We start from the raw sequence: 25034 nt of genomic DNA, 5'->3' as shown, positions 1-25034 counted from the left end.
CTTAGTCCAGGGAAACAAAGTTAATTTCTGACATTTCTATCCCAGGGTAACATGAAGCCTGGACAGCTCCCAGGTACATAAATGCTGAAATTTGGGCAGAAGTAGTAGGAAATTAACCAGGACCTTCTGAGAACCATCATCTGCATCCAGCTCTGTGTGCATGAGTTTATGAAACCACTGCTAAGATTTGGATTGAGGAAGAAATGCAGAACTTGTAGCCTGTGAGCCTGTAGGAAGACTCAATCTGGCTTAGGGGCCTGTCTTGATGATGATGATGATGATGATAATAATAATAATAATAATAAACAACCAGGTTGGAAGAGACCTTCAAGATCATCACGTCCAACCCATCAACAAATCCAACCCACCTAAACAACTAACCCATGGCACCAAGCACCCCATCAAGTCTCCTCCTGAACACCTCCAATGATGGCGACGGTGTAGTCTGTGCATAGGGCTCTGATCTGTGAGTCCAGGTGTGTCATTCTAATAACAGTTGTGTGTCATTCAAATAACAGTTGCATAGGTTGCATCTGCACAGCCTAGCAGGACCTATTAATGCAGGTCTTTGAGAGGAGGTTGAGCCTTTGCTATGGACTGACTCAGGGTGACCATGCAGAGAACAATGACCTTGTTCCTTTTGTGCAAGAGAGCACAGAGCTGCTGTGTAGCTGTTGGCTGCTGCAGAAACAAATGTCTTTTCACAACCACATTTTCTTTTTTCAGTTTTCCCTTTTACTGTCACAGTTAAACAAGACTGAAGGAAAAAACAGCTCCAAAGAGGCACAGCATTAAAGCATTCCTACGTTGTTCCCTTTTTCCTTATGCAAACATTTCATGGCTTGTCAAAATGAATAACTTTTTGATGATGTAGTAGAACTATTTTTTGCCAGGACACACCTCATTGCTGTTTAGCCACTCTGTGCAATATTAGTTCTTTACATTTTCATTTAGTCTGGAGTGTAAGTTATATGGTGCCCCAAATAGCCTTTTTTCCTAATATTAAAATAGCCTAGAAAGCTGATTTATTTGCATGTACGTTTACTTCTTTGAAACAAAGTCTTGCCTAAAAACATTAGCTTTATGGCTGGCTTTCCAATCTCCATGAATATTGGAAAACTTGTTGAGTACAAAACTTTGCAGAGGAATGGATTTATCTTGGAGCAACCATCAACAGCAGGGTGCAAAAAGCTTTTGCATAACAAAGCAAAAATCAACAGTGCTGATTCTGACTTTATGGCAAAGCCCAGCAGGATGTGCTACAGCAGTGAGGAAGTCAGCAGGCATTCCAAAATACCTCAGAGGCTGCTTCACACATCACTTTCTAGTGTTCTGTTAGATGAGGAGGGTGTGTTCTGACCCAGATTACCATTTTCCACAAGCAAACCTGAGTACAGAAAGACTTGGAGTTGAGGGTTTTGAGTTTTGGTCCTTGCCAGCCATGGCAGGACAGTCAGGTACAGCTTTTCTGTTGTTTTTGTACTACTTTGAGGAACAGCTTCAGAGAGTGTGAATGAAGCTGCAGGTGGAAGACAGCAGTTTGCTGCCTCACTTCCAGGCTCAACTGCTGCCTAGGTTCAGTTTATTGTCACATGTCCACCATGAAAATATGTGTCCATCTGGCAGCCCATAGGGAATTTTTGAATTGTTGCATCCTGATTGCCAGGAGGTAAACTTGGCTCTGCTTTCCTCCAAGTGTTCAGTCCCATTCACCCATGGCTCATACAAAGATCCTTTTTTTTTTTGCAGATAGACCTGTTGTTAGGTGACTTACTGAGGAGTATGAGTGAGACAGTCCTAAGTAATGTGTCTTCCATACCCAGTTTGTGAACACATCTTTGATAGGTGAAGGTTTTGATCTCATCAATGATTCTTCTCTCTTCCTAAGCCAAGCTGCTCTTTCTGCAAGGTTCAGCTTGGTTGTTTCCTGCTGTTTTCCAAATCAGCATGTGCTGAGTTTGTCAAACAAGGCATATACACTCCTCAAATGTGAATTCCTCGTTTGCTTTATGGGGAATTACAAACCCTGAAGGCTTAAATCAGATTAGTAAGAGTGAATTTTTGTTTGCAGGACAAGGAAACTTTTTCAGGGTTTCTGTGCTTCTTGTAATAAAGACTTGATTTGTATTGTGTATAGTCAAAATTAATGTAAGTAATGCCTTGCTCTGGGAGGAGTGTGGTAATGTATTTGCCAGATTTTTACTGCTTAGGTGGGATTCGATCTGAGATCAAATCGCCTTCTTGACTGTTTCTGCAAGTGAATCATCCTTCAGCTCCTGTAACAGTCAGTGGCACTCCAGGGCTCACTTTGCTTACCCTAACATAGGTTTCAGTCATATGCAGTGTCCCACCTGGTCTCAAGATGTGGCAGCAGGATTGTTCAGACTACCATAGTCACATGGTGTACCTATCAGCTGATAGGGGTCCTGTGCACTCAACAGCTTCTCCAGTAGCTCCACCTCAACCTCCACCTCCACCTCAACACAGCCAGGGTGGATGTAAGTAGTCGTTTCCCTGGGATGCTTCATTCAGTTGCCTAAACTTGACTATTTAGTGCCATGGTTTAGTTGTTTAGGTGGGTTGGATTGGTTGAAGGGTTGGACATGATGATCTTGAAGGTCTCTTCCAACCTGGTCTGGTCTATTCTATTCTATTCTATTCTATTCTATTCTATTCTATTCTATTCTATTCTATTCTATTCTATTCTATTCTAATGTGAGGTGTCTGGGACACATGGTGGGAGACTCCACCGCCTCTGAGCAGTCTGTTCCAGTGCTCTATCACCCTCAAAGTAAAGAAGTTCCTCCTCATGTTTAGATGGAACATTCTATTTATTATGAACTGAATCTCATCTTTGCTGCCAGGAAGAGGCAGAAACCGCAGATCTGGCCTCATAAGAAAGTGGATGTCAAGGGTACAACAAAGACAGAGAGGAAGAGAGTCCTTCCCTAATTGGAAGGACGTAACCTTGCTGGGGTATCTAATATCACCAGTAATGGGCATGAGTTTAACATCTAGTTTTGGTGTCTTGGCAGTGCCATAGCACCAGAGGTAGCAGAGCCAGGGTCAGCATGGTGCTGAGATGCCACAAGCACTAGCTACAATGCTAGTAAATCCTGCCCTGAGCAGGAGTTATTAATTGCAGTATATCACTGCACCCATCTGGACATACCATTTCCAGCCCCACCATCAACACAGTTGGAGCTGCTTGCACATATTCAGACCAGTTGGAGAGGAATTTATGCACAGGGCAATCCAAGCACATCATCCTCCATCACCTCCCCACCCCTCACATGAATCCTCACAGCCACTCTGAACAGTCTGTTGTCATTTAAGAAGATGGAAACTCAGGGGAATCCAACACAGAAGCCAGGCATAAATTAAAGATGCTTTCAGCTATTATTACTGCAAGTGGTTTGAGTGCCTCCAGACACAAACTCTGTCTCACATGAAAGCCTTCAGCTTATGACACTGGAAGAGCAAACTGTTCCTGTGGCACCGATGCTCTAGACAAATATTTGTTTCTGTGATATGCAAGGTGAAGGATGTCTCAGGAAAGAATATGTCTATTTCAGTGCCAGTCTCTAATGCTTCTTCTTAATGACAGCCAGATTGCAGAGGCTGCACCAGTGGAGTTTTTATCAAAACCTGTTTTGCATGAGAAGTCATTATTCACACAAACTAATTTTAGCAGCCTGAAATTTCCTGTTATTCCAGTTGCAATATTTCTCAATTTGAAGCCGTCCTATTGTTGTACTCAGCTTTCTGCTTATCACAAGGTAATTTTGGTATTGAATCAGCTTAAAAGCATAATGTATAAGAAAAGCAAGACACTTCAATGGATTTTTGACCTGCCTGGGTCACAGGAGAGATTACACAAGCTTGGGGAGCTAAAATATTTATTGCATGTATACTTGATATAATGAAGATTAAGTTAGTATGCATATATATATGTGTATATATTAGATAGATAGATAGATAGATAGATAGATAGATAGATAGATAGATAGATAGATAGATAGATAGGAAAAAATAAAAAATCATGTCCTAAAACTGAAAAAGGAATTGGGACCACAAAATACTCTGCCTCAGCCACTGGTTATTCATAATCATTTCACAGAACTGTAGAATATTTTCACACTTTGCTACTGAGTTCGTTTTGATTTTCAAGCAGATGTGTATGAATCATCAATGATGTTTGTATGGAAGAATTAACCAGGGACTGTACAAAGTATATCATTCCAGAAGAAGTTTCCACTGCACCCTAGAGTCATATGTTGGGGAGAGGTGGTCAATCATCTCACCTGATTGACATCACACACAGGCCTATCAAGAAACTGAGGAGTAACTTACTTGATCAGTTCTGGAATGGGAATCTGTGATGGCAAAATCCATGTGGACTTGTTGGATTACTCAGGATAGCTCAATTAAACACTGGAAAGACAACCCCAAAGGATTGCTCCTCACTGCTTTCTTCTTTGTTTATTTTGTATTCCCCATGCTAATATGTCCTTGCACAGTTTTGTGAGGGCACCAATGTCAGCCAGTGTGAGGGTCTGTTCCCAAAGTAAGAATGAATACATGTGTTTATTCCTATAAATAGCACTTGGATGACTTCCCACACCATATGTGTTGGGTCCTTGAGCACTTACTGAATTCTTTGCTCTAATCTCACTATAAAATTGCTTGTAAAACTAACTCTGGTGCCTCTTGTGTTCCAGGCTGTACACTGACCATGCAAATGGCTTATTGAGCCTTTGGTATCACCCTCAATATGTAGCAAGAGATTCAGGGATTTACTTTCTCTTCCTGGTGAGGAAAAGATGTGCCTGGTATTCCCCTTGTGCTCTCCTGATGGGTTCTAGAAATTACTTCTGGCAATATCTTTCCTTTGTACATCCACCTGTATTTTTCTTATCAGCATCTCATTCTCTTTAAGGCAAGAACTGGGAATAGGAGGCTGCTGATGTGATAAGGTTGCTAAATAGTTCTGAAAGGCTTTTATTTGGTGAAACTGTGAGAAAATTATGACAACTAATAGTTGCCTGAAGCTCCCCCAGGAAAATGCAGGATTTTTTCACATTGAAAGCAGGGGGTTGTTTTTGTATTTCTGCATATCTGAAGACAAGCAGCAGAACCTCTGATAGTGAGGTCATTTTTTTCACACAGAAATGTCCCAGCAGATGGAAATTAAGTCGGTGGGATTTTGATTGGCTAAGAATTAAATAAAAGTGTATTATGGACTTTGGAAGGGAGCCCAGTTGCTGAAGTCCAGAAAGATTTTCTCCAGCCCTAAATTGCCTGATACTTTACTGGGGCTTTCTCATCCCTTACCACAAAGCCAGAAATCTTAAAACATTGAAGTAAGAAACTTGACAAATTCTGTGTCTTCCTAAACTCTAATTTTAAGGGAAAGAACAACAATATCACCTATATTTTGGCTCCCAACCCCTCCCTGTGCTGAGATGACCTGGTGTTCCCCTCCTACATGCCAACCCCTCTGTCCTAAGTAGCTTGGTCACTTCTCACATGCTTTCTGGTATATGTCCTCCTATGCAGGAGGTTCATTCCTGCCCCTGGTCAAGTCAGGACCAGGCCTTGCCCTACACTCAGCCTCTTTCAAACAGCAAGCTGGTTTGTGTGGATGTCCCTGCCCACAACCTTTAGTAGAGACTAACACTTCTCAAGGTCTTACCAGCAAGGGAAAAGCAGAGTCAAGGGTCTGTTTTCTGCCCTGTGTGCAGCTTCCAGTAGCTCTGGCATCCTCCTGCATGGCACTGACTCCTCATACATCAGCTCTTCCACTGTGCACCTCTGCAGTGGGCTGCAGTCAATTCATAGATGCAGAGTTAGATACTCCAGACTCAAGCAATGCAGAGGAGCATGGGAAGAGCTTGATGTAGATAGGAGAGGGAATGAAAGGCTCTGGAGAGGCTGGGGTTCTGTCTGGGTTTCTCTGCTCCCTTCCCTTGCAGGGTTATAGCCCTCCAGCTCTCTGCTGCTGAGCAGTTTGCTCCTGCCTTTTGCTGCCATGAGCAAGTATAAATCACAGCAGTTCTAACTTGTGCTCTTGTACCTTTGCCAAGGTAATTAGTACAATGCACATTTTAAGAGAGTTATTTTTCTCTCCAGAGCAGCCTGCCAGTGCCCTGGCATGCACAGCACTGTCTGCTTGCCCTAAAATGTTTTATCAGAGCAGTTTGGGTTTAAGAAAAGTGCTGAGGGAGGCAAGAAATTAATGAAGGGCTGACAGGCTTATATAGAGCCTGATGTGTCCCCCGGGGAAGAGGGACAGAGTGAAGGTTCTGAGTGCCTATAGAGGGGCAGTTTTCCTCCAGCCTGGACATCTCTACCGCAGTGCCAGCCATCCTATCAGTTGCAGTGCTGATGCTGTCAACTCCATCCTTTCCAGCCTGCTCAGTTAAGGGGTTTGAGGGTTGTGACAAAACAGGAAGAATGCAAATCAGTTTGTGTGCATCCCCCTCAAGACTATGGGATGTAAACACTGATATTTATTACATTAAAGCAAGTTATATAAACATTCTTCTTAGATACTAGTAGATCGGGAGACTGATCATGGACCCATTCTCTGCAGTCACATATCAAATGTTTTTCCTCCATCATCAAGATGCAGAGTGGCTTTGGGGGGGTTGCTGAAATGCACTATTTTTAATGACCCTTCTCATACACTGCTTCCACCTCTGGATTTCATGTGGGAGTTGCTGCATCAAGCCCATACACAAGTATGTGCCTGTTTGGTAGGTATGCATTCCTGCTCTGAATGCAAACTCTTGTCTGGCATGAGGTTATCTTACTTGCTTTAGATAATGGCAGTCATGGAGTAGGATACAAAGGAAGACTGGCTCATCTGCTTTGCAAGATAAAGAGAGATATTTCTGATTCAACTGAACCACAGTGGATTCATTGTAATACTGCAAACTTCAGTAGAGTTCTTCCAGGTCAATATGGATGTGACGCAGATCAGCGTCTCAGCATTTAAATTATTTATCAAGCACACTGGCTCTTCAGAGCTAACAAAACATTGCTCCTTTCACCCTCAAGTGTTGAGTTGGTTCAAATAACCTCCAGGGCATCCGGCTGGCTTTAGGTTATAAATAACTTGAATATTTCATTTCGTACAGTCTCCTCCTCCTTGCTCTGCTGTTGCTACAGTGTAGTGTTTCAGTTAGATCTTTAGTCTGTTTAGAATGTCTGGCTCTCAGTTAAATTCAGGCTGATTGACTCAGGGTTTAAGAAAACGGTAGGAAAAAAGATCATTTCAATATCAGCAAAGTATATGAAATAATAATTTCCACCACAGACTAGAGATAAGAGGAAAAAATGGGAACATGTCTATAGAGAGACAGTAGAGTGAGGAAGGCCTGTTTGGCTGTGAGCAGGGTGGGTTTGCTAAAACCTTGGGCCAGAATTGGTATGGACCAGCCATACCAGCTTTGTAACATTAGTATTAAAACCTGAAGAAGGGGCATCAGATGTTAGAACAGTGTGGCCAGCAGGAGCAGGGAGGTCATTCTGCCCCTGTACACTGCACTGGTTAGGCCACACCTCGAGTACTGTGTCCAGTTCTGGGCCCCTCAGTTTAGGAAGGATGTTGACTTGCTGGAGCGAGTCCAGAGAAGGGCAACGAAGTTAGTGAGGGGCTTGGAACACAAGCCCTATGAGGAGAGACTGAGGGAGCTGGGGCTGCTTAGCCTGGAGAGGAGGAGACTCAGGGGTGACCTTATTGCTCTCTACAACTACCTGAAGGGAGGTTGTAAACAGGCAGAGGTTGGTCTCTTCTCCCAGGCAGCCAGCACCAGAACAAGAGGACACAGTCTCAGGCTGCGCCAGGGGAAGTTCAGGCTGGAGGTCAGGAGGAAGTTTTACACGGAGAGAGTGATTGCCCATTGGAATGGGCTGCCTGGGGAGGTGGTGGAGTCGCCGTCACTGGAGGTGTTCAGGAGGAGACTTGACAGGGTGCTTGGTTACATGGGTTAGTTGATTGGGTGGTGTTGGGTGATAGGTTGGACGCGATGATCTTGAAGGTCTCTTCCAACCTGGTTTATTCTATTCTATTCTATTCTATCTTTGCCAGCACGTCTAGTCAGAGGGGCAGGCAGCATCAGCTGGATGTTGAGGATTTCTGATACATGAGTTCTGTTGCTGCTTATGCTTCATACAGCGCCAGATGTGATTATTCCCATGCCCAGCATCTGAAAGATTGGAGGAGAATGACTGTCCTGCAGAATGCCTGTCCTGTTGTCCTCAGCACTGGGAGCATGCACCCTGCATGGTTTAGCTCAAACCTGGAAAATAATGTCCGATATCTTGCTTGTCCTGAGACTAGGTTTTCTGAGAAGTCTGATTATGAATGCTGAAAACCAGGACAGGGCTGTTATTAGCTTTAGGCAAAGTTGATGATTTGATGTGGGCAGCAAAATCACTTGCAGAAGTGTCTCTGCAACAGTAGCAGGTCTATGTGCACCCAGCTCATGTTCTGCTGCAGGGGTGGAGTGACTCCCAGATGTCCTCCTCATTCTGCCTGGGAGCCCAGCACAACCTGCAGATGCATCCTGCCCTTTGCCTGATAGCTTTATGACGCTCCTTATTTTGCTTTGCACCATCTTCCTGCCTGTTGTGCTGGAGAAAAGGTCCATGAAGGTGGCTGGTGGCTCCACAGTTGTACAACAAATCTCCCTATACAGTTACAGTCTTTTGCATATTGTAGAGACCACAGGTTGTGCTAAAAGCCTGTCCTGATGCCAAACAGGTGACTGGGTAAGTGTTGTCACCTCTCATGTGTCCACAGTTCCCAAGGTTCTGTTGTGCCTGCATGTCTGCAGAGCTACTGCACTGCGTCTCCAATCTCTAGGAGAAAATAAAGCCAGTTTAAGTGGCCTGTGCAAGGTATTGAGTGGGAGCAGTCCAGAAGAACTGGCAGTGAGGACAGGCCAAGGTATCTGCTTGAGTCCATGCAGTATTAACAGCACCACGTGTTCATGCAGAATTCCTTTGCCCAGAATAGTACCAATCAGGATTTACATGTCCCTGAACAAACTTGTCTCATGGTAGTGTTTGCCTGCTTGAAAACTTACTGGATCAAGTATTAAAGAAGAATTTCTCCTTCTTCTCCCTCCCTCTTTCTCATGTCAGTCAGATAAATCCAAAAGTCACATTTCTCTTTTCTTGTTGTCCTTTAGGCTCTGTGGGTATCCCCCTTTCTATGATGAAAATGACTCTAAACTCTTTGAGCAGATCCTTAAGGCAGAGTATGAGTTTGACTCTCCGTATTGGGATGACATCTCCGAGTCAGGTAAGAATCTACTGTTCATTTAATTGCAGCAACCATGCACGCATACCTGTCGCAGGTATCCTCCTCTAGGTGTGAGAACCATCTGTCACATGCTGAGCTCTTTTTAACTCACAACATTGGGAATGTGAATTTCTTTCAGTTCAAATATTTATGGGAGTTTATTTCTGTGGGAGAGTAAATTAAGTACCATTTTGTCCAGCCACACACAAAGCACTAAAATGTAGCTAGAACAGAAGATGAAGGTAGCACAAGAGTAGCCCAAGAGAACAAAGCAGTTTAATTCTTCATGATATCCAAATAAAAAGCAGATTTTTTCTGTGTCATTGATAATAAGGTGGCAAACTAGTTTGGCTCTATTATTGACACTGCACTGCAGGTTCAAAACCAGTCTGAAGTGTTACCCGCAAAGAACCCAAGAAACCAAATTACATGCAAATGAGGTGGGTAAGCAGATTCAGAAAGTGGGAGTGCTGGCCACATGATTTAATCCAGACAGCTGCCCAGTGTTTGCCCATTTCCCCACTCAGTGCAGAGGACATTTAACACACAGTGCCTGCCTGTCCCTGCTCTAGTCAGTCAAACAGAGAGATAGATCAACCTGTTATAGACAGATATGCCTAAAGACTTCTGGCTGCAGCATAGCTCATGGTCTGCCAGCACCAGAGTCTCTAGGTGGCAGCAGGGACATGTTCAGCATTACAGCTTCCATGCGCCACCAACATGCTGCATGGTCTCCAAGAGGTCACAGAAAGTCAGTGTCCTTGCTCTGTCCAACCCAGGGGATCATCTGCCATTTCATGCAGGAGAAGAAATTAATGCTAGGAATATTTTATCATGCAGAAATGTCCCTAGAAATGCAATTTTCTGATTCATTAGTACTACTGATAAAAGCAAAGGAGATATAAACAATGTAGGTTTATATATTAAAGATGATTATATATCATGTTATCTCCACAGAAAACACTTCATGCTGCTTACATCTGCTGTCCAGATATCATTGCAATGGATTGCTTAAAAGTATATGTGATGAGAAGAGTTTTTTTAAGCCCATAAGAGTTTTCAGAGAAAATATGAAGGTCTGTTGGCAGACCCCTTTGCATTGTAGGAGAAAGGCCATCATGTAAATCAACACAAAGATTTTCCTGCCATATTTGGCTTCACTGTGGCTCCTTCAGCTACTCTCTCCTACAACTGCTGGATACATGCCATGCTGTGATCTTCCTTCTTTCCATTATAGTGTCAATTAAAACAACATTAGCTTATGCTCAGGGGAATAAATTTTCCTCTATAACTTGTTTTTAAATGCACAATACATCCTCACAGCTGCCCATGTGTGGGCTTAGAGTGAGCAGTGAGAAACTCCTCTTACTGTGGCATCTGACTTCTTCCTTGCCTTTCCCATTCAGCATCCCCAACACATGTGGCTATATTCAGACCACTAAGATGATCAGAGCCACTTGGCTGACCAGAGAGCTTGGAGGTTTGGAATCTGCTGAATTTGAATTATCCATCCCACTCCTAAATGTATCTGCAGTTGTAGACATCTTCAGCTTATATCTACCATACTAAATAACTTGGATTTAGTCCTAAGTCACTTTGATTATACTAATAAATGACAAATTACCCAAGGCAGCTGATCCTGGCACAGGCTGGTTCTCTGGTGCAGCTGCCATGCCTGCTGTTGGGGTCTGAGTAGCCATGGTGCCTGCTGGTCTGCCTCTAGGTCCAGAGAACTTCCATTGGCCATGCTCACTCTGACCAGTGATGAGAAGAGCTCAATAAGCATGGGCCAAGACCCAACACATCACAGTGAGTTCTGTCTCTCAGGAAGTTCCAGGCTGACAATGTTTTTTTTTCCCAAACATTTCACCAGTTTGTCAGGATTTTGCCCTTGCCCAGGGGTGATTATCACTGTCCTAGACACTTGCTCAAACTCTCTCACATACCCTGTCACTCAGAATTATCCAGTCTTGGGGCAGATCTCCAGGTGGTATTCTTGAGATAGACCTGCATTACTCTGGACAAAACCTGGCCCATCAATCAGTGAAATTGCATCTAAACTGAGTGGCTAATGGTGTAATCATCTCATAACATGCCAGTAATCAGCTCAGCAACAGCATAGCTTTAAGACATTTCCCTGAAGAGACAAACAGAACCACAGAGAGTGCACAAATGACCTCAGTACATCGGCCCCAGCTGCCTCCAGAAAGCAAATGCATCAACCCAGCAAACATACTACCGGGGGGAAAAAAGTATATAAAACTCTCTTAACAAGCCTCTAATCTTAATTGAATCCTCTCGCTATTTGTCTTCTTATCATCTCAACCCTTTTATCTCCTGGCAAAACAGACTGTCTTGGTTAAGACAACGCACTTTTTGAGCCCCACATTGGGCTCCAAATGTGGACTGTCCTGGGTTAACACAGCGCACTCACAAGCCCCACCTCCCCACACACAGACATGAAGGAAAGTAACACAAAATAAACCTCTGGGTTGAGATAAGGAATTTAGTGAGATGATACAATACACAATTGTCTTAGCTCATTTGCAGAAAAGTGCAGCAAAAGCAGAAGCAGCAGCAGAAGCCAGCAATTAAATAATTATTAGAATAAACAAACCTTTATTAGAATAAACCAAACCAGGTTGGAAGAGACCTTCAAGATCATCGTGTCCAACCCATCAACCAATCCAACCCACCCAAACAGCTAACCCATGGCACCAAGCACCCCATCAAGTCTCCTTCTGAACACCTTCAATGACGGCGACTCCACCACCTCCCCGGGCAACCCATTCCATAGCGCAATCACTCTTTCTGTATAGAACTTCTTCCTAACATCCAACCTGAACCTCCCCTGGCGCAGCCTGAGACTGTGTCCTCTTGTTCTGGTAGTGGCTGCCTGGGAGAAGAGACCATCATCTGCCTGTCTACAATTCTCTCCACCCAAACACACAGCAGCCAGCCCAGTGGAAAAGACCCACATCCCAAACCCGGAAAGAGGAAGCCTCTCGTATTACAGTCTAAACTTCAAGCCTCATGATGCTTTGCTCCAGCAGCACTTCCACTTTGAAGCTGGTATGATGTCATCATGGTATTAAATACATACCAGCAGATTCAGCTCAACCCATGAACCCATGACACTGTACTAAGAAGTGACAAATGACCCATTTTCTGGTGCTGTGGACAGATGGCACTTGATAGCCTAGTCAGTGCTGTTGGCTGATCATCCTGCAACAGAACTGGGCATCAACTCTATTGCTTTAAATTATTATATCTCTTTTCTTTCTTTCTCTCTTCTTTTTTTTTTTTTAACAGCTAAAGACTTCATTCGGAATTTGATGGAGAAGGACCCTAATAAAAGATACACCTGTGAGCAAGCAGCACGGCACCCTTGGTAAGCAACACTCACTGCTGTGTGAAGCACTCAGTTCAAAGAGCATCATTTTACCCTGATGGGTGGAAATAGGGCTTTTGTTGTGTAGTATACTAACCTCTGCTAAAAACCTCTGTGTTCTTATTCTTACAACTCCCAAGTTTGTCCTTCCAGATTTTTCTGGAAACCATGATGCACTTTAATCTCATGCACCAAGCTGCTGAGTATCTGTGTCAAGATTCAGTGAAATGTTGAATTATGTGTGTTTGCTCTAGTGCAGCAGTGGGATATGCCAAAAATGATTGAACCCAGAAATCATATATTGGGACAAAAAGTCAAATTCTGCAAGTGTGCAGAAAGCTGGAGATCAACCAGCTCATGAGGCCCTTGCCAAGGTGATAAAAGAGTGCTTAAGAGCATTCCATGCAGCTTTATCAGCAGGGCTCTTGTCACCTCTGCTTCCTCAATAGATATGAGTTTTGGATGCACTCCTTGACTTTTCCAGCTCTGTAGGAACACAACTTGGTACTCAGCTTAAAACCGTGTTACATTTCAAAGCAGTGTAAAACTTAACGGCTTTGGCTGTAGAACAAATACTTCAGTTTGACCTCAAGGGGGTTATGCTCCTCTCTGACACTCACTGTTTTTTCTCATCTTATTGCTGCTTCCGGTCCTGGGACTAGATGGAAAGTAAATCCTTTCAAAGGTCTTTACCAATCTGGCTCACTTGCTAATGAAATTTTACCAATACGAAGGCTGATGAATTACCCCCATTGTTAATGAATGATTTGGCATTCATAAAGGTAGTCAGTAAGTTATGACTATAAAAGTCGGAGAGTACAGTGAGATATCACTGATTTCTTCATAGTGGGAATGACATACCAATGTCTGACTGCAGATTGTCATTGTGATTACAAATTAGGCTGAAGATATGACTGAGGCTCAGCCTTTACAATTAAAAGGTCTTAGGAAAGGCTTGGGATGCAGAAGGTAATGTAAATCACCGAGAAGAGCAAAGTTCTTGCTCTTCATCCTCCATGCCAATGACAATGAGATACATTTTGCAGATGGTTATTAGCTGCATCAGTGGCTGACATCAATACAAATGAGAGTCGAGGAAAAGTCAGGGCCTGAGCCTGCCCTTTTCCCAGTGTCCCATCAATAACTGCATTGTCTGTGTGAGAAAAAGGAAATCTAGGAAATTAAATTCAGCTTTCACGAGTTGGAAAAAACCCAGCATTTCTAAACGGTACTGTCCTGAGCCTCAGGAAGTTAAACAAGTTACAAAAGTCAGTACTAGAAATACAGGGTAACAATAGGAATGCAGCTCCTAGCAGAGAATGAGCTGACCATTTGTATAGCAGGCAGATTTTCCAAAACTATACATCCAAGATACACAAAATATAAGCATCCAGCTTTTGGCCCCATTACATCTCTGTTGGTTGCTGGAGTGCGACAAAGAAATGTGGCATTTGTAAGACACACAGCTTCTGTTCCACCTAAAGGAACAAAATAATAAAAAGTGGGTTTGCTCACCACCCCCACCCCCCTTATTTTTATATATTTTTGTCTTTCTTATGTCATGGCCAAGGGCCAATGAAAATTCACAGACTACTCCATAGTTGTGGATATTTTCTACAGAAGCTAATCTTCCATTAAAAAAAAACACCCAAGAAAGGGTTTTCCCCCATTTCTATGGCCAGGAGTCATCTTCTGCCAGGCTGGCTTTGCAAGGCAGTGGTTCATTTGCAGAGCTCCTCCAAGCCCTGTAAAGCATGGATCAGGGTCAGGCTTTAAGATGTCAGACATGCAAATAGTACTGCAATAGGGAAGTTTAAAATATTCATCATGTTTCCACCCCACATCCCAAATCCACCTCCCTCCAACACACAGACAATATGTATCAGCGGATTACAAAAGAACAGTTTTACAGCAAAGCACAGAGGCTTACAAAGGTATGGCTTTAGACCTGCCTCTGTTTTCCCCAATGAGCTCTTGAGCAAAACTCAGTATCTCATTCCTCCTTGCTCTGAAAAGCTTCCTGTAACATAAATGTTACAGTTATGGGCATCTCTGGAAAGAGGTGCAGTAATTTTTTTGAAGGGTTTGGATCCTGTAGTGATAAATGCTACTAAACTCCTTTTTTCGATAAGGTATACTCACCTGGATATTATCTTTTATTTCCAAGTTAGTGATGAGATCTCCATCTGCCCCATCATTGTTCCAGAAGCATCTTCTACACAGATTGTTTATGCCAGGAAATAATGAGGGGTTTACTACTTCTTTTCTCATTCTAGCCATTGAGTCTGCTGCAATGGCACCCTTGGAAGGAGAGAAAGGTCTTTTTGGTGGAGAAGGAGGAGAGCTTGGTGCTTCCTCTAGATCATCTATATGATTCCCTCAACCTGGACATATTTAAGCTTCCAACACACCCAGGCTTGTACTTCTCTCTGTTACAGTCACATTCAGCATTGCAGCAGTTGGAAATAAAGGTGAAAGAGTTTAGCCAATGGAAACAGGCTATCATGACTTCTATTATGAGGGCATCCTGAGCCACCTTTTCATAAGACTATGTATTTTTTACCATACATCTTCAGGTGTAATTAGGCATTTAAAGCTTAGTGGGAATAGAGGGTCAGAGTAGATTTCAAATGGTCCCCACTTGCAGAGTACTTACACTTCAAGTATCCCTTAACTTCACCTCATTAAAGGTTGTTTTGGTTCTGGTGGGTTGGTTTTTTGGTGGGGTTTTTTATGTCTACACAACTGGTTCTATAAAGAAACATAACTGGAGAAGCATCTTTAAACACTAGAGTTCACATGGAGTAAAATCCTGACTTCAGTGAAGGGTAGGGTCTGCCTCCTTGTTGCAACAGTGGAACACAGAACATCTCCCCAAGTCACTGTTGCTGTGCAAATGGTAGATAATTAATACACATGGTGAAGTGGCTCCATGTAGTGACATTTTCCAGCTTTCTCTTTTTCTTCTTTCTGGGAAATCTGCCTCTACAGTACCAGATCATTAGGAAGAAATCTATTGTATCATGAATACTTAACACATAGGTTATAATTGAGATAAAATTAGTTATTGATATGGCTACCCAGCTGTAAGATTTTGTTGTTTCAATATGTAACATTTATGAAGATCTGCTTCCAAAACATATTTCTTTTCATTACTGCGTTTTTATTGAGAACTTCAAAACAAAGCTTGCAAGAGCTGGATCTTGCAAGATACTACATTTGTGCCTTTAAGGCTAATAATCTTCATGAATTTCGGGAAGGTGCTCCGAAGTAGCCAGCTACTCACATGATTAAGTGTTTGTACAGGATCAGACCTAAAAAAAGTAAATACTTCTTCCCAATGGCCCACTTTTCAGTGCTGTATCTGCTCCCCACATGCCTGCACTTACGTGCTGCTTTGCTATTTATAATCAAATGGCCTTGGCAGTGCGACGGTATGTAAAACTTGAAGCTGGCAGAAAAGGAGGCTAATAATTGCAGTGAAGAATGGTAGCTGAAACAGTACAACATGTAAGACTCATTGGTATAATGATTACACCCCAGCCTTTACAATCTGTCCATTTACACAGATCCTTCCTGTTTAATATACAAGTGACTTATGCTTTCCATTGGAAAAGGTATTTATTTTAAGGTGTGTCTTTCACTGAGATTTGCACTGTTTATGGTGTGCTGCAGAGGTAGAATGTTCTGCTTAATTGTTCCACTGTGAATTTTCAAAAAGGATGTGGAAAATGAAGGTAACAAAACAGTAACGTAATTTTGCTGCAGCTTGATACATTTTAATGTTTCCCTAGCTCATATTAATTAAGTCTATTAACTATATTGCCACGTCAGCACCACATCCTGTTTAGTGCAGCTGCTTGGGGTGCAGGGATTAAGGGCAAGCAGCAGAAAACCCAAGAACCTGTTTTTTCCAGTTATACGTCACACTGTGCTCCTCACCAGGTCAAACTGGTCCTGCCACCCCAAATTCAGCCTCCAGACTCATAGCAGAGAGAAGGAAAACAGTCCTCCAAGGGCATGGAGAAGGTCCAACAGTTAGGAAGCTAGTATAGGAATTGGAAGATGTGCTGTGAATTTATTTGCATTACCCAAGTGACCTTAAATGGGGTTAGAGCTGTGTGCTGAAGCTGGTTATGGCATCAAAGGCAATTTGGGACAGGGTGATGTATGTATCATCTCCCTGTATATATTGTGCAGAGGAGAAGGAGCTTATAGTGCCTAAATGAGACACCAGCGTCCGTGGGTACAAATGTGGCCCTCTCCTTTCCCCACTGCTTGTACAGGAGAGCAGATGATACTTAGAGCATGCTGATGTCCATCCCCGCCTACGCTAAACAGTCACAAGACTTTGGCAAGGATTGAGCCTCTGCAAATTGTGACCGTGACCTGGAGTGTTTATTATGTGCCAGAGAGTGTAAGCCAGATAATAATTTCCACCCAGGCAAAGGACATGGTTTACAAAGAGCTCAGTTCTCAGACAATGTTGTTTGAAGTGTGAAAAGGGCTCCCTGAAGGGAAGCACTGATGTTTACAACATTAAATCAAACTCTTTATCAAGTTCATCCCTGCACTCTATTTATTTTGGAGCATCACTGATACAGTATGTGGTGTGTATATTTGTAGGCATGCATGTGTGTATGTGTGTGTGAATGTGTGTGTGAAGAGTTACGATCCCTCAGCACTATCCATCACAGCTAACTCTTTATTTCCTGTCATCATATCCAAGCACTGTTTGGCCAGCACAGAGTTTGAGTTGGCTGCCTTCAGTATGAAGGTTCAGAAAATAATGGTAGATAAAAGACACTGCCTGCCATTGTGGGCAGGGAGGATGCGAGAGACATGCTTGCAGTACTCTAACAAAGAACATTCCAAAAGGAAATTTACTGGGTTTGCTTTCTTGGAGGCTCCTCTCAAAGCTTAGAAGTGGTATCGCCAGATAAATTGCTCTGATAGCTTTGAATTCAGCTAGAGAGCTAAAATAAGTTAGATGCTAGGAAATATTTTTTGATCATTAGATTAGATTCCTCTCATGTTTAGGGCTAGATTTGTTATGGTTACTGATGAGACATAGCCTATGTATCTTCAGTGGAAGTATTTGTGATAGAAATTTACCAGGCTGTGGCCCTCGATATGCAATTATATGTGTTGAGACACTTCTGTATTTACAAGGGTACACGTGCAAACGTGAGACTGGCATCAACACAAACTTACCCAAACCATTCTTAGGATGCATCTGGTTTCACTCGCTGCAAAATGGGGACGGCCAGGCGAAAAGCCAGTTTCCAGTTTGGCTAAGCAGTTCTTGCTCAGTTCTGGGTGATGTTCAGCACCATAACATAATTATTCTGATTTGTTTAATATGGGGGTTGTGTACATGTGTGGTAAGTAGAAGGAATATCTTTTACTGGGCCACCTGCTATAATTGGTAAAAACAAGTTTCAGAGCTGCTACAGTTAACTTCAAAGTTACCTGCAAAGCCAAGAACTATTGCTGAGGGTTTGAATAGATAGGCATCAGTTGATAATCTCTGAAACAGAAGATGTCTGTTTCTCAGGGGAAATTGATCTGATTCCTGTAGGAGAAAATACATGGTGCAGAGGAAAGAAGAAAGAAAACTATTAATGTATTTTCATCCTCAAAGGAAAAGCAATACAGTTTATAGCCTGTGAACTTGGAGAGTTAGAGAAAGGTGGAAGGGTGATTATAATGTGCTCAAAACCAGTATCTCTTCTAAATTTCATGCATTATCATCTCAGCATGAGAACTGAAGTTCGTGATTAAATACATTCAGTATAGATGTGATGATGCTCATGATACCCATCTCAGGGTAGGTTTGTGTGTCCAAAAGTTTATCTCACTTTTCAAATTCTACCAGCTGATCACATAAAAGACATGACTTTTACCTGCTAACTTCCTTGCTCTCTTGCCTGTGTCTTTATGCCACCACATCTCCTGCAAAACACCAACAGACAATGGATGCTAATATCATTTGTTTTCCTAGAAGTAAAACTCTACTATAAACACCATAATGCCATGAGTATTTTGTGAAAGTTTCCATATCCTCCAAGTGCAAAGTACAGTATAAAAGCACAGTTCTCACTTTACAGCATTGCACCATTAATAGGATAGATCTTCAGAAGTGGCTTGGAGAATGATCCCACACTAGGCTTTGGCAGTTGGGGCTGCATTTTGAACCACACTGCTTGGCGTACCAGCAAGTTTTTGAATGGATCCTGCTGTGCTAAATTAGCCCCAGCACTGCTGTTATTTAGCTCTGATTAAGAACTGGCATCTGCAAGGTGCTAATGCTGTTGAAAGGACCCTAGATGTAGGCTAGTCCCCACCACTGTAGCATCTGAGGGCTTCACAAAGTGTCTGTTTATCCCCTTGTGAAGTCAAAAAGTACTGTTCTGCCTGTTTAGGAAACACCCAAATATTAAGATTTTTTATGGGATCTATGAGGACTGCATAGTAAGCATAGAGTTGGTGGTGGCACAAGACAGTTTATTAGCTACCAGAGCCAACAGTTTGTTATTGAAACCATCAGTATTTCAGAAAATGATCCCTAAACTCTAATATATATATATATAGAGAGAGAGAGAGCCTGTACTTGAGTTGCACACCCAAGAAAAGGTTTCATACAGCAGAAGTGCATTTGCAAGTCCTTGTGGACACTGGCTGGAAAGATCTGGAAGAGCTGGCAAGGATATCATACCCCAAGAACTTGTTCTGACCATGTTGAGGTCATTTGTCTTCAACCAAAGAGGTGTTCTTGGACAGAGCAGGGTGCTCATGACATTTTGAAGTGACTCTGACTGGCAGTTTTCATTCCCATCAGGAAACTGCTAGGACCTGTCTGCATTGAAAGGCTGAGCAGTACAAGTAGAGCAGACACAAATCTGCACACACTTGTGCACCAAAGCTAACAAGCTGTGCAGGGCAGGCAGATAACTAGAGTCTTCTCAGGCTCTTCAAGAAGAGGTGTGGAGGCAATCAGATACGCAGTGACATTTGGAAGCCATGCTTTGATCAGGGTACTAGTACTATTTGAGATAGATGTTATGTGATAGTGCTGGTCAGACAAGCACCCTTCCCAATACCAGGTGAGCTACATGAATTGGAAACCTGTGCCTTCCTGCCCACAATCCCAATGGCTCCAGTACTCTTGAATAACTCAGTGTAGATAAGCTCAGTTGCAATGGAATGAAATTGGTGCCTCTCCAGTACTGGAAGATGGGGATTAGTCCCTTACCTTCCTTTCATGAGTAAGTAGTTCCTCTCATCTCCCTGACATCTTGGGTGAGCACGGCCAGTAGGAAGGAAGGGAGTAATATGGAGAAAACTGGCCCCGAAGAGCACTTCTTAGTTGTGACATTGACACAAAAATACAAAAAGCTGCATGTTCTTTGAAGAACAGCATTACTTTGTAAAGATCTGGGCAAAATGGAAGGAATGTCTCCAATTCAGGGGCCACATAAATCAAAACAGCAGACTGGGGTATGTAAGCAGAGTTTCATCTTTTAAGAAGCACAAAGCAATGCTGCCATTCTGCTGCCTTAGTTGGAAAACAGTGAACAGTTCGGGTACCGCCCTCTAAGGAAGACATGGACTAGTTGGAGAAAATCCAGAGAAGCTCACTAGATCAGAGGATTAGAAAATATGAGTTATGAAGAAACAGTGAAAGAATCAGTTTGTTTAGTCTAGAGAAGAGAAGACATGATAACAGTCTTCAAATATGTGAAAGGATGCTTCAAAGACCAAGGGAGTAAACTATTTTCCATGTCTTCTGGGAGATAGTGAGGCACTAGAATAGGTTGCCTGAGGAGTCTCCATCTTTTGGAGATCTTTAGCAATTGGTTAGCCAAATATCTGTCAAATTTTTTTTGATAGAGCTGGGGGGCAGGGGGATGGGGGAGAGGGGTGAGAGCTGGGGGAGGGCATGGAGGGAGCGGGGAGGGCATGGAGGGAGCAGTGAGGACTAGGAGTCTCCCTGGCTCTCTCATTATTGTATTGGAGGTGCCCTGACTGGGAGACTCTGAGACTGATGGATTATTCAAGCATTATATTTTTTTTATTGCTAATGGACTCTACAATGTGGCTGAAAAGATGGTTTCTGAAGACATCACATACAACATAGGAGGCAATATTTGCTTCCTGACAAGATAGTACTAATTAGCCCAGCATGTGGCCCAGTATCTGTTCACTGTGATGCCTACTCTTCCAACAGATAACATGCCTTGAAGGAATAAAATTATCGAGAAATGATTGTGTGTAGTGAAGATTTGAATGTGTCTTCATGTGTTGAAGAAACTGTAGAGTATGTGAAGTTTTTAGGTTGAGTGTTGTTCAGCTTAAAGTATTAGAATAGAATAGAATAGAATAGACCAGACCAGGTTGGAAGAGACCCTCAAGATCATCATGTCCAACCTATCATCCAACACCACCTAATCAACTAAACCATGCAACCAACCACCCTATCAAGTCTCCTCCTAAACACCTCCACTGATGGTGATTCCACCACCTCCTCAGGCAGCCCATTCCAATGGGCAATCACTTTCTCTGTATAGAACTTTCTCCTAACCTCCAGCCTAAACCTCCCCTGATGCAGCCTGAGACTGTGTCCTCTTGTTCTGGTGCTGGTTGCCTGGGAGAAGAGACCAACCTCTGCCTGTCTACAAGCCCCCTTCAGGTAGTTGTGGAGAGCAATAAGGCCACCCCTGAGTCTCCTCCTCTCCAGGCTAAGCAACCCCAGCTCCCTCAGCCTCTCCTCATAGGGCTTGTGTTCCAAGCCCCTCACCAACTTTGTTGCCCTTCTCTGGACAGGCTATTTGTGCAGCCTATGCTGCTTTAGTGAGTGCTCTTGTATCTGCTGTACTGTAAATCTACATTAATCATGATGAATGCCTATGTATGTTGCAGGGTGGCAGGAAAATCTCCAGTGCAAACAGAAATCAGACAGGTTGGAGTGGCTCTGGGAGCTGCACAAGGCTGAGGCTAAAAGTAGTCTCAGCCTCTTGATGTTAAATCTTTAGATGTAAAGGAAAAAAAGGTAGAATGTTTTCATCTAGGGCTGTAATGGTGATAGAAAGCAGCCGTGCACCAACAAAATAAAGCTCTACCTCTTTGTAGCTGTCAGACCTACAAGCCTTATCTATACTTGCTTTTATTGCCTGAGATTTTCCACCACTGCTGCCAGCAGAGACAATGGTGGGAAGTTTGAGCCCCTTGTGTGAATGAAAACTTCATCGCTGCAGGAGCAATCTCACCTTGGACCAGCCTTCTGTTGAGGAGAAGAAAGAACACTGAAGGAGAGCAAAAGATGTCTTAAAAAGTCTCTTCTCTGTCTGTTTCAGGATTGCTGGTGATACAGCACTCAACAAAAACATCCACGAGTCAGTCAGTGCTCAGATCCGGAAGAACTTTGCAAAAAGCAAATGGAGAGTAAGTGATCTGTCCTCAGGGACAACACTTGGACACATAGGTCTGCTACTGTAGGGGCAATACTGCCACCCTTTCAATGTGTTAGTGCTTTTGTGGCCCAAAGTTTTCATCAAAATATTTGGTCTAGACTAAGGCTATGTGGCCCTGAAGGGCTTCTATAGAGGATGCTTTTAACCATGTTTATAAACATAACAAATGTGAAAAATGGAGCTGGGACTGCTCTTTGCTAAAGCACCCATGGTTTATGTAGAGTTTGGGTCAGCACCATGGGGGGACATGAAACAATGTTGACACTCTGTGTATTGGGGCAGGGAAGGATATGTCAAATATGACTTTCCTTGTAGGCTGCTGTGTCCCAGCTGAATGCTAGAAGGAACAATGGGGAACAAGAACATGGCAGAAATATGTATGGTTTGATATTGTCATTTCTATCTTAGAAACTAGAAACTGGGAGAATTTTGAAAGATATATCATATCATATCATATCATATATCATATCATATCATATCAACAGAATGATATCATAGAACAGTTTGGGTTGGAAAGGACCTTTAAAGGTCATCTAGTCCAACGTGCTGCAGTTAGCAGGGACATCTTTGACAGGTGGGGTTACTCAGACATGATGGGCTCACTCACTTCTGACAGCTCTGAGCAGCCAGGAGAGGAGCAGAAGCCAGCCTTCCACCTTCAAAATTGTTTTTGTTTTCTTTTTGTTTGTTTGTCAGCAAGCGTTTAACGCCACAGCAGTGGTACGGCACATGAGGCGGTTACACCTCGGCAGCAGCTTGGACAGCGCCAGCGCCAGCGTCTCCAGCACCCTCAGTCTCGCCACACCGCTTCCTGATGCAGCCACACGGAAAGATTGTGAGTAGCTGAGATCCCAGCAAAGCTCCTGCCATGGCAGCTGAGCAAATTCATGGGATTCCTGTTTGCTTCTTGCCCCCCAGGCTGCAGTCCTCACTGCCACTAGGTTTGGCTTTGTGCAAGTAGGTGTTTAAAATAAGGACTGAAGAGGGATAAAAGACTTCATCTTAAGCTGGCCAAAAAAACCAAATCAATTGGAAAAATTTATCCACTAAAAAAATCAGTTTTAGCTCAGTGCATTTTTGAGAGAAAACCACTGTTTCTTGTGGAGAAAAAGGGCTTTCACTTGGGAAAAAGATGCAGACCCACCCCCCAGCAACAAAAGCTGTGTATTTGATTGAGAACTGAAAAAGTTTACTCCTACTGTTTATGTTTGAGTTTCCAGTATTATGATAAGACATTTTTCTGTAAAAATTGGTTTATTTCCATTTCCATTTTCCATGAAGGACACTGATCCTGCCAGTCTGACCCAGCTTCCCTCTTTCTGGGCCAAATTGAGTTCCTGTACAAAGAAGATCATTTGTCTGAGCAGAGCTCAGCTCTGTAGACCACAACAGGACTTGGCCCACTGCCTTCTTTGTTATGCACTATAGCTGAGATTGCAAGCTGTCCAATGGAGTCAGATGCTTGGGATATATTTTTTTTTCTGAATGCCAGGGAAGGAGGCATGGCAGCAAAGGGATCATTTGGAATACAGAAATACATCCTTTGCAATGAAGCCTTTAATCTCTGGGTTCTGAGCATTTCCTTTATTCCTTTCTGCCCCTCTGTAGAGATTTTCACATACGAAATGTAGAGATGTGGGCTTACAATGAGATGAAATTATATTAAGGTGTGGAACCAAAAAGAAATATTAATAGCTGATGGTATTGCAAGCCACTGCTTACTTCACTGGGGATTAAAGAAGTAATTTCTAAAGTATACCCTGCACTGTTCTGGAAGCGAAAGCTGATCAGTATGGATTTTGGATGGCGCTGCTACCCTCTGCCTGCCAACCTCTGCTCCTTGATGAGGACATGCCACATGCCCTAGTCCCTGTGGCCCTATATGGTTTCCTCTTGTGTTTTTTCTTGCTGTCATTGGAATGGTTTCTCCCATGGCTGGGGTGGGATCTGCTTCTGGGTACTGCATGAAATATTTTTTCCCCAGTTTGTGCTGTGGCTGAGCAAGAGGAGAGCCCCTTCCACATGCATCCTGGGCCTGATAGGGATTCATTCTTAGTTCCTAGTTTGCAATGTCCAGTCCCAAATCCCACAGGTGCTGCTGAAAAAGCATCACTGTGCTCCTGGCACACATCTAGCAACTGCAAAGGAGCACTGCAGATCTGACCAGCCACAAAGCAGTTCCAGTGCAGTGCAATGATGTAGAAAACCCCTTACAGTGGGGAAATGTGCCTTCATTTTGGTTCCTGCTGCAGGATGGTTAAGATGGACTCTGTTAGGTCTAGAGCATCTAATGGCATGCATTGCTGTTAAAACTGATGGATGATTAATCTCCACCTACCCATTTCACTAACCCCAAATGGTGTTAACTGATAGCATTGCATAGTCCGAATAGTAATGGAAAAACATCTGTGAACAAGAAGGGCAAGAAGAGATCAAAGTCTGTTCAACTGCTACAGAATCCAGCAGAACCCTGTAGAGCATCCAACTATATATTTTGCAGTGGTGGAGAAGTCAGAATACAAAGGATAAAGCAAGATGTATTAAGACAGGTCAAGTGTTTTTCACATCAGAAACATGAAGCAGAAAAGTAATGAAAATTTTCCAAGCACCTCAGGTTAAGTCCAGCTTACTGGCAGACAGTATAGAAGAGCTTCCATTCCTCCAAGAAATTAACAAAAGGGCTATGAGATGCTGGAGCCCCAGAGAACCAGTGAGGAGAGCCAGCAGCAAATACCAAGAGTGACACTAAGAAGGATCTGAATTACCAAATGCACTTCATCAAATACCTCCTGCTGGGAAAAAGGAAATCTCTGAGGTCTCTATCCTGCCACTTTCTCAGTGGTTCTCTCTGGGGACA

The 25034-nt window shown here is 43.1% G+C and overlaps 1 protein-coding gene across 2 annotated transcripts in view; it reads left to right on the top strand.

The window, feature by feature from the left end:
- Nucleotides 1-25034, top strand: part of CAMK1D (calcium/calmodulin dependent protein kinase ID) — a 242389-nt gene that overhangs the window by 207556 nt on the left and 9799 nt on the right. For both annotated transcript variants that reach the window (XM_068168352.1, XM_068168345.1), the window contains exons 7-10: nucleotides 9201-9313; nucleotides 12626-12704; nucleotides 22061-22148; nucleotides 22874-23012. In XM_068168352.1, coding sequence (XP_068024453.1) covers nucleotides 9201-9313; nucleotides 12626-12704; nucleotides 22061-22148; nucleotides 22874-23012 — 419 coding nt within the window. The remainder of the gene's footprint in view (nucleotides 1-9200; nucleotides 9314-12625; nucleotides 12705-22060; nucleotides 22149-22873; nucleotides 23013-25034) is intronic.

Source organism: Melanerpes formicivorus, unplaced genomic scaffold (genome assembly GCF_026170545.1).
Source record: "Melanerpes formicivorus ecotype bairdi unplaced genomic scaffold, bMelFor1.0.p_v2 SCAF_3, whole genome shotgun sequence".
Lineage (NCBI taxonomy): Eukaryota > Metazoa > Chordata > Aves > Piciformes > Picidae > Melanerpes > Melanerpes formicivorus.
Note: the sequence above shows the minus strand (reverse complement) of the source record. Positions and strands in the feature narration are given on the sequence as shown.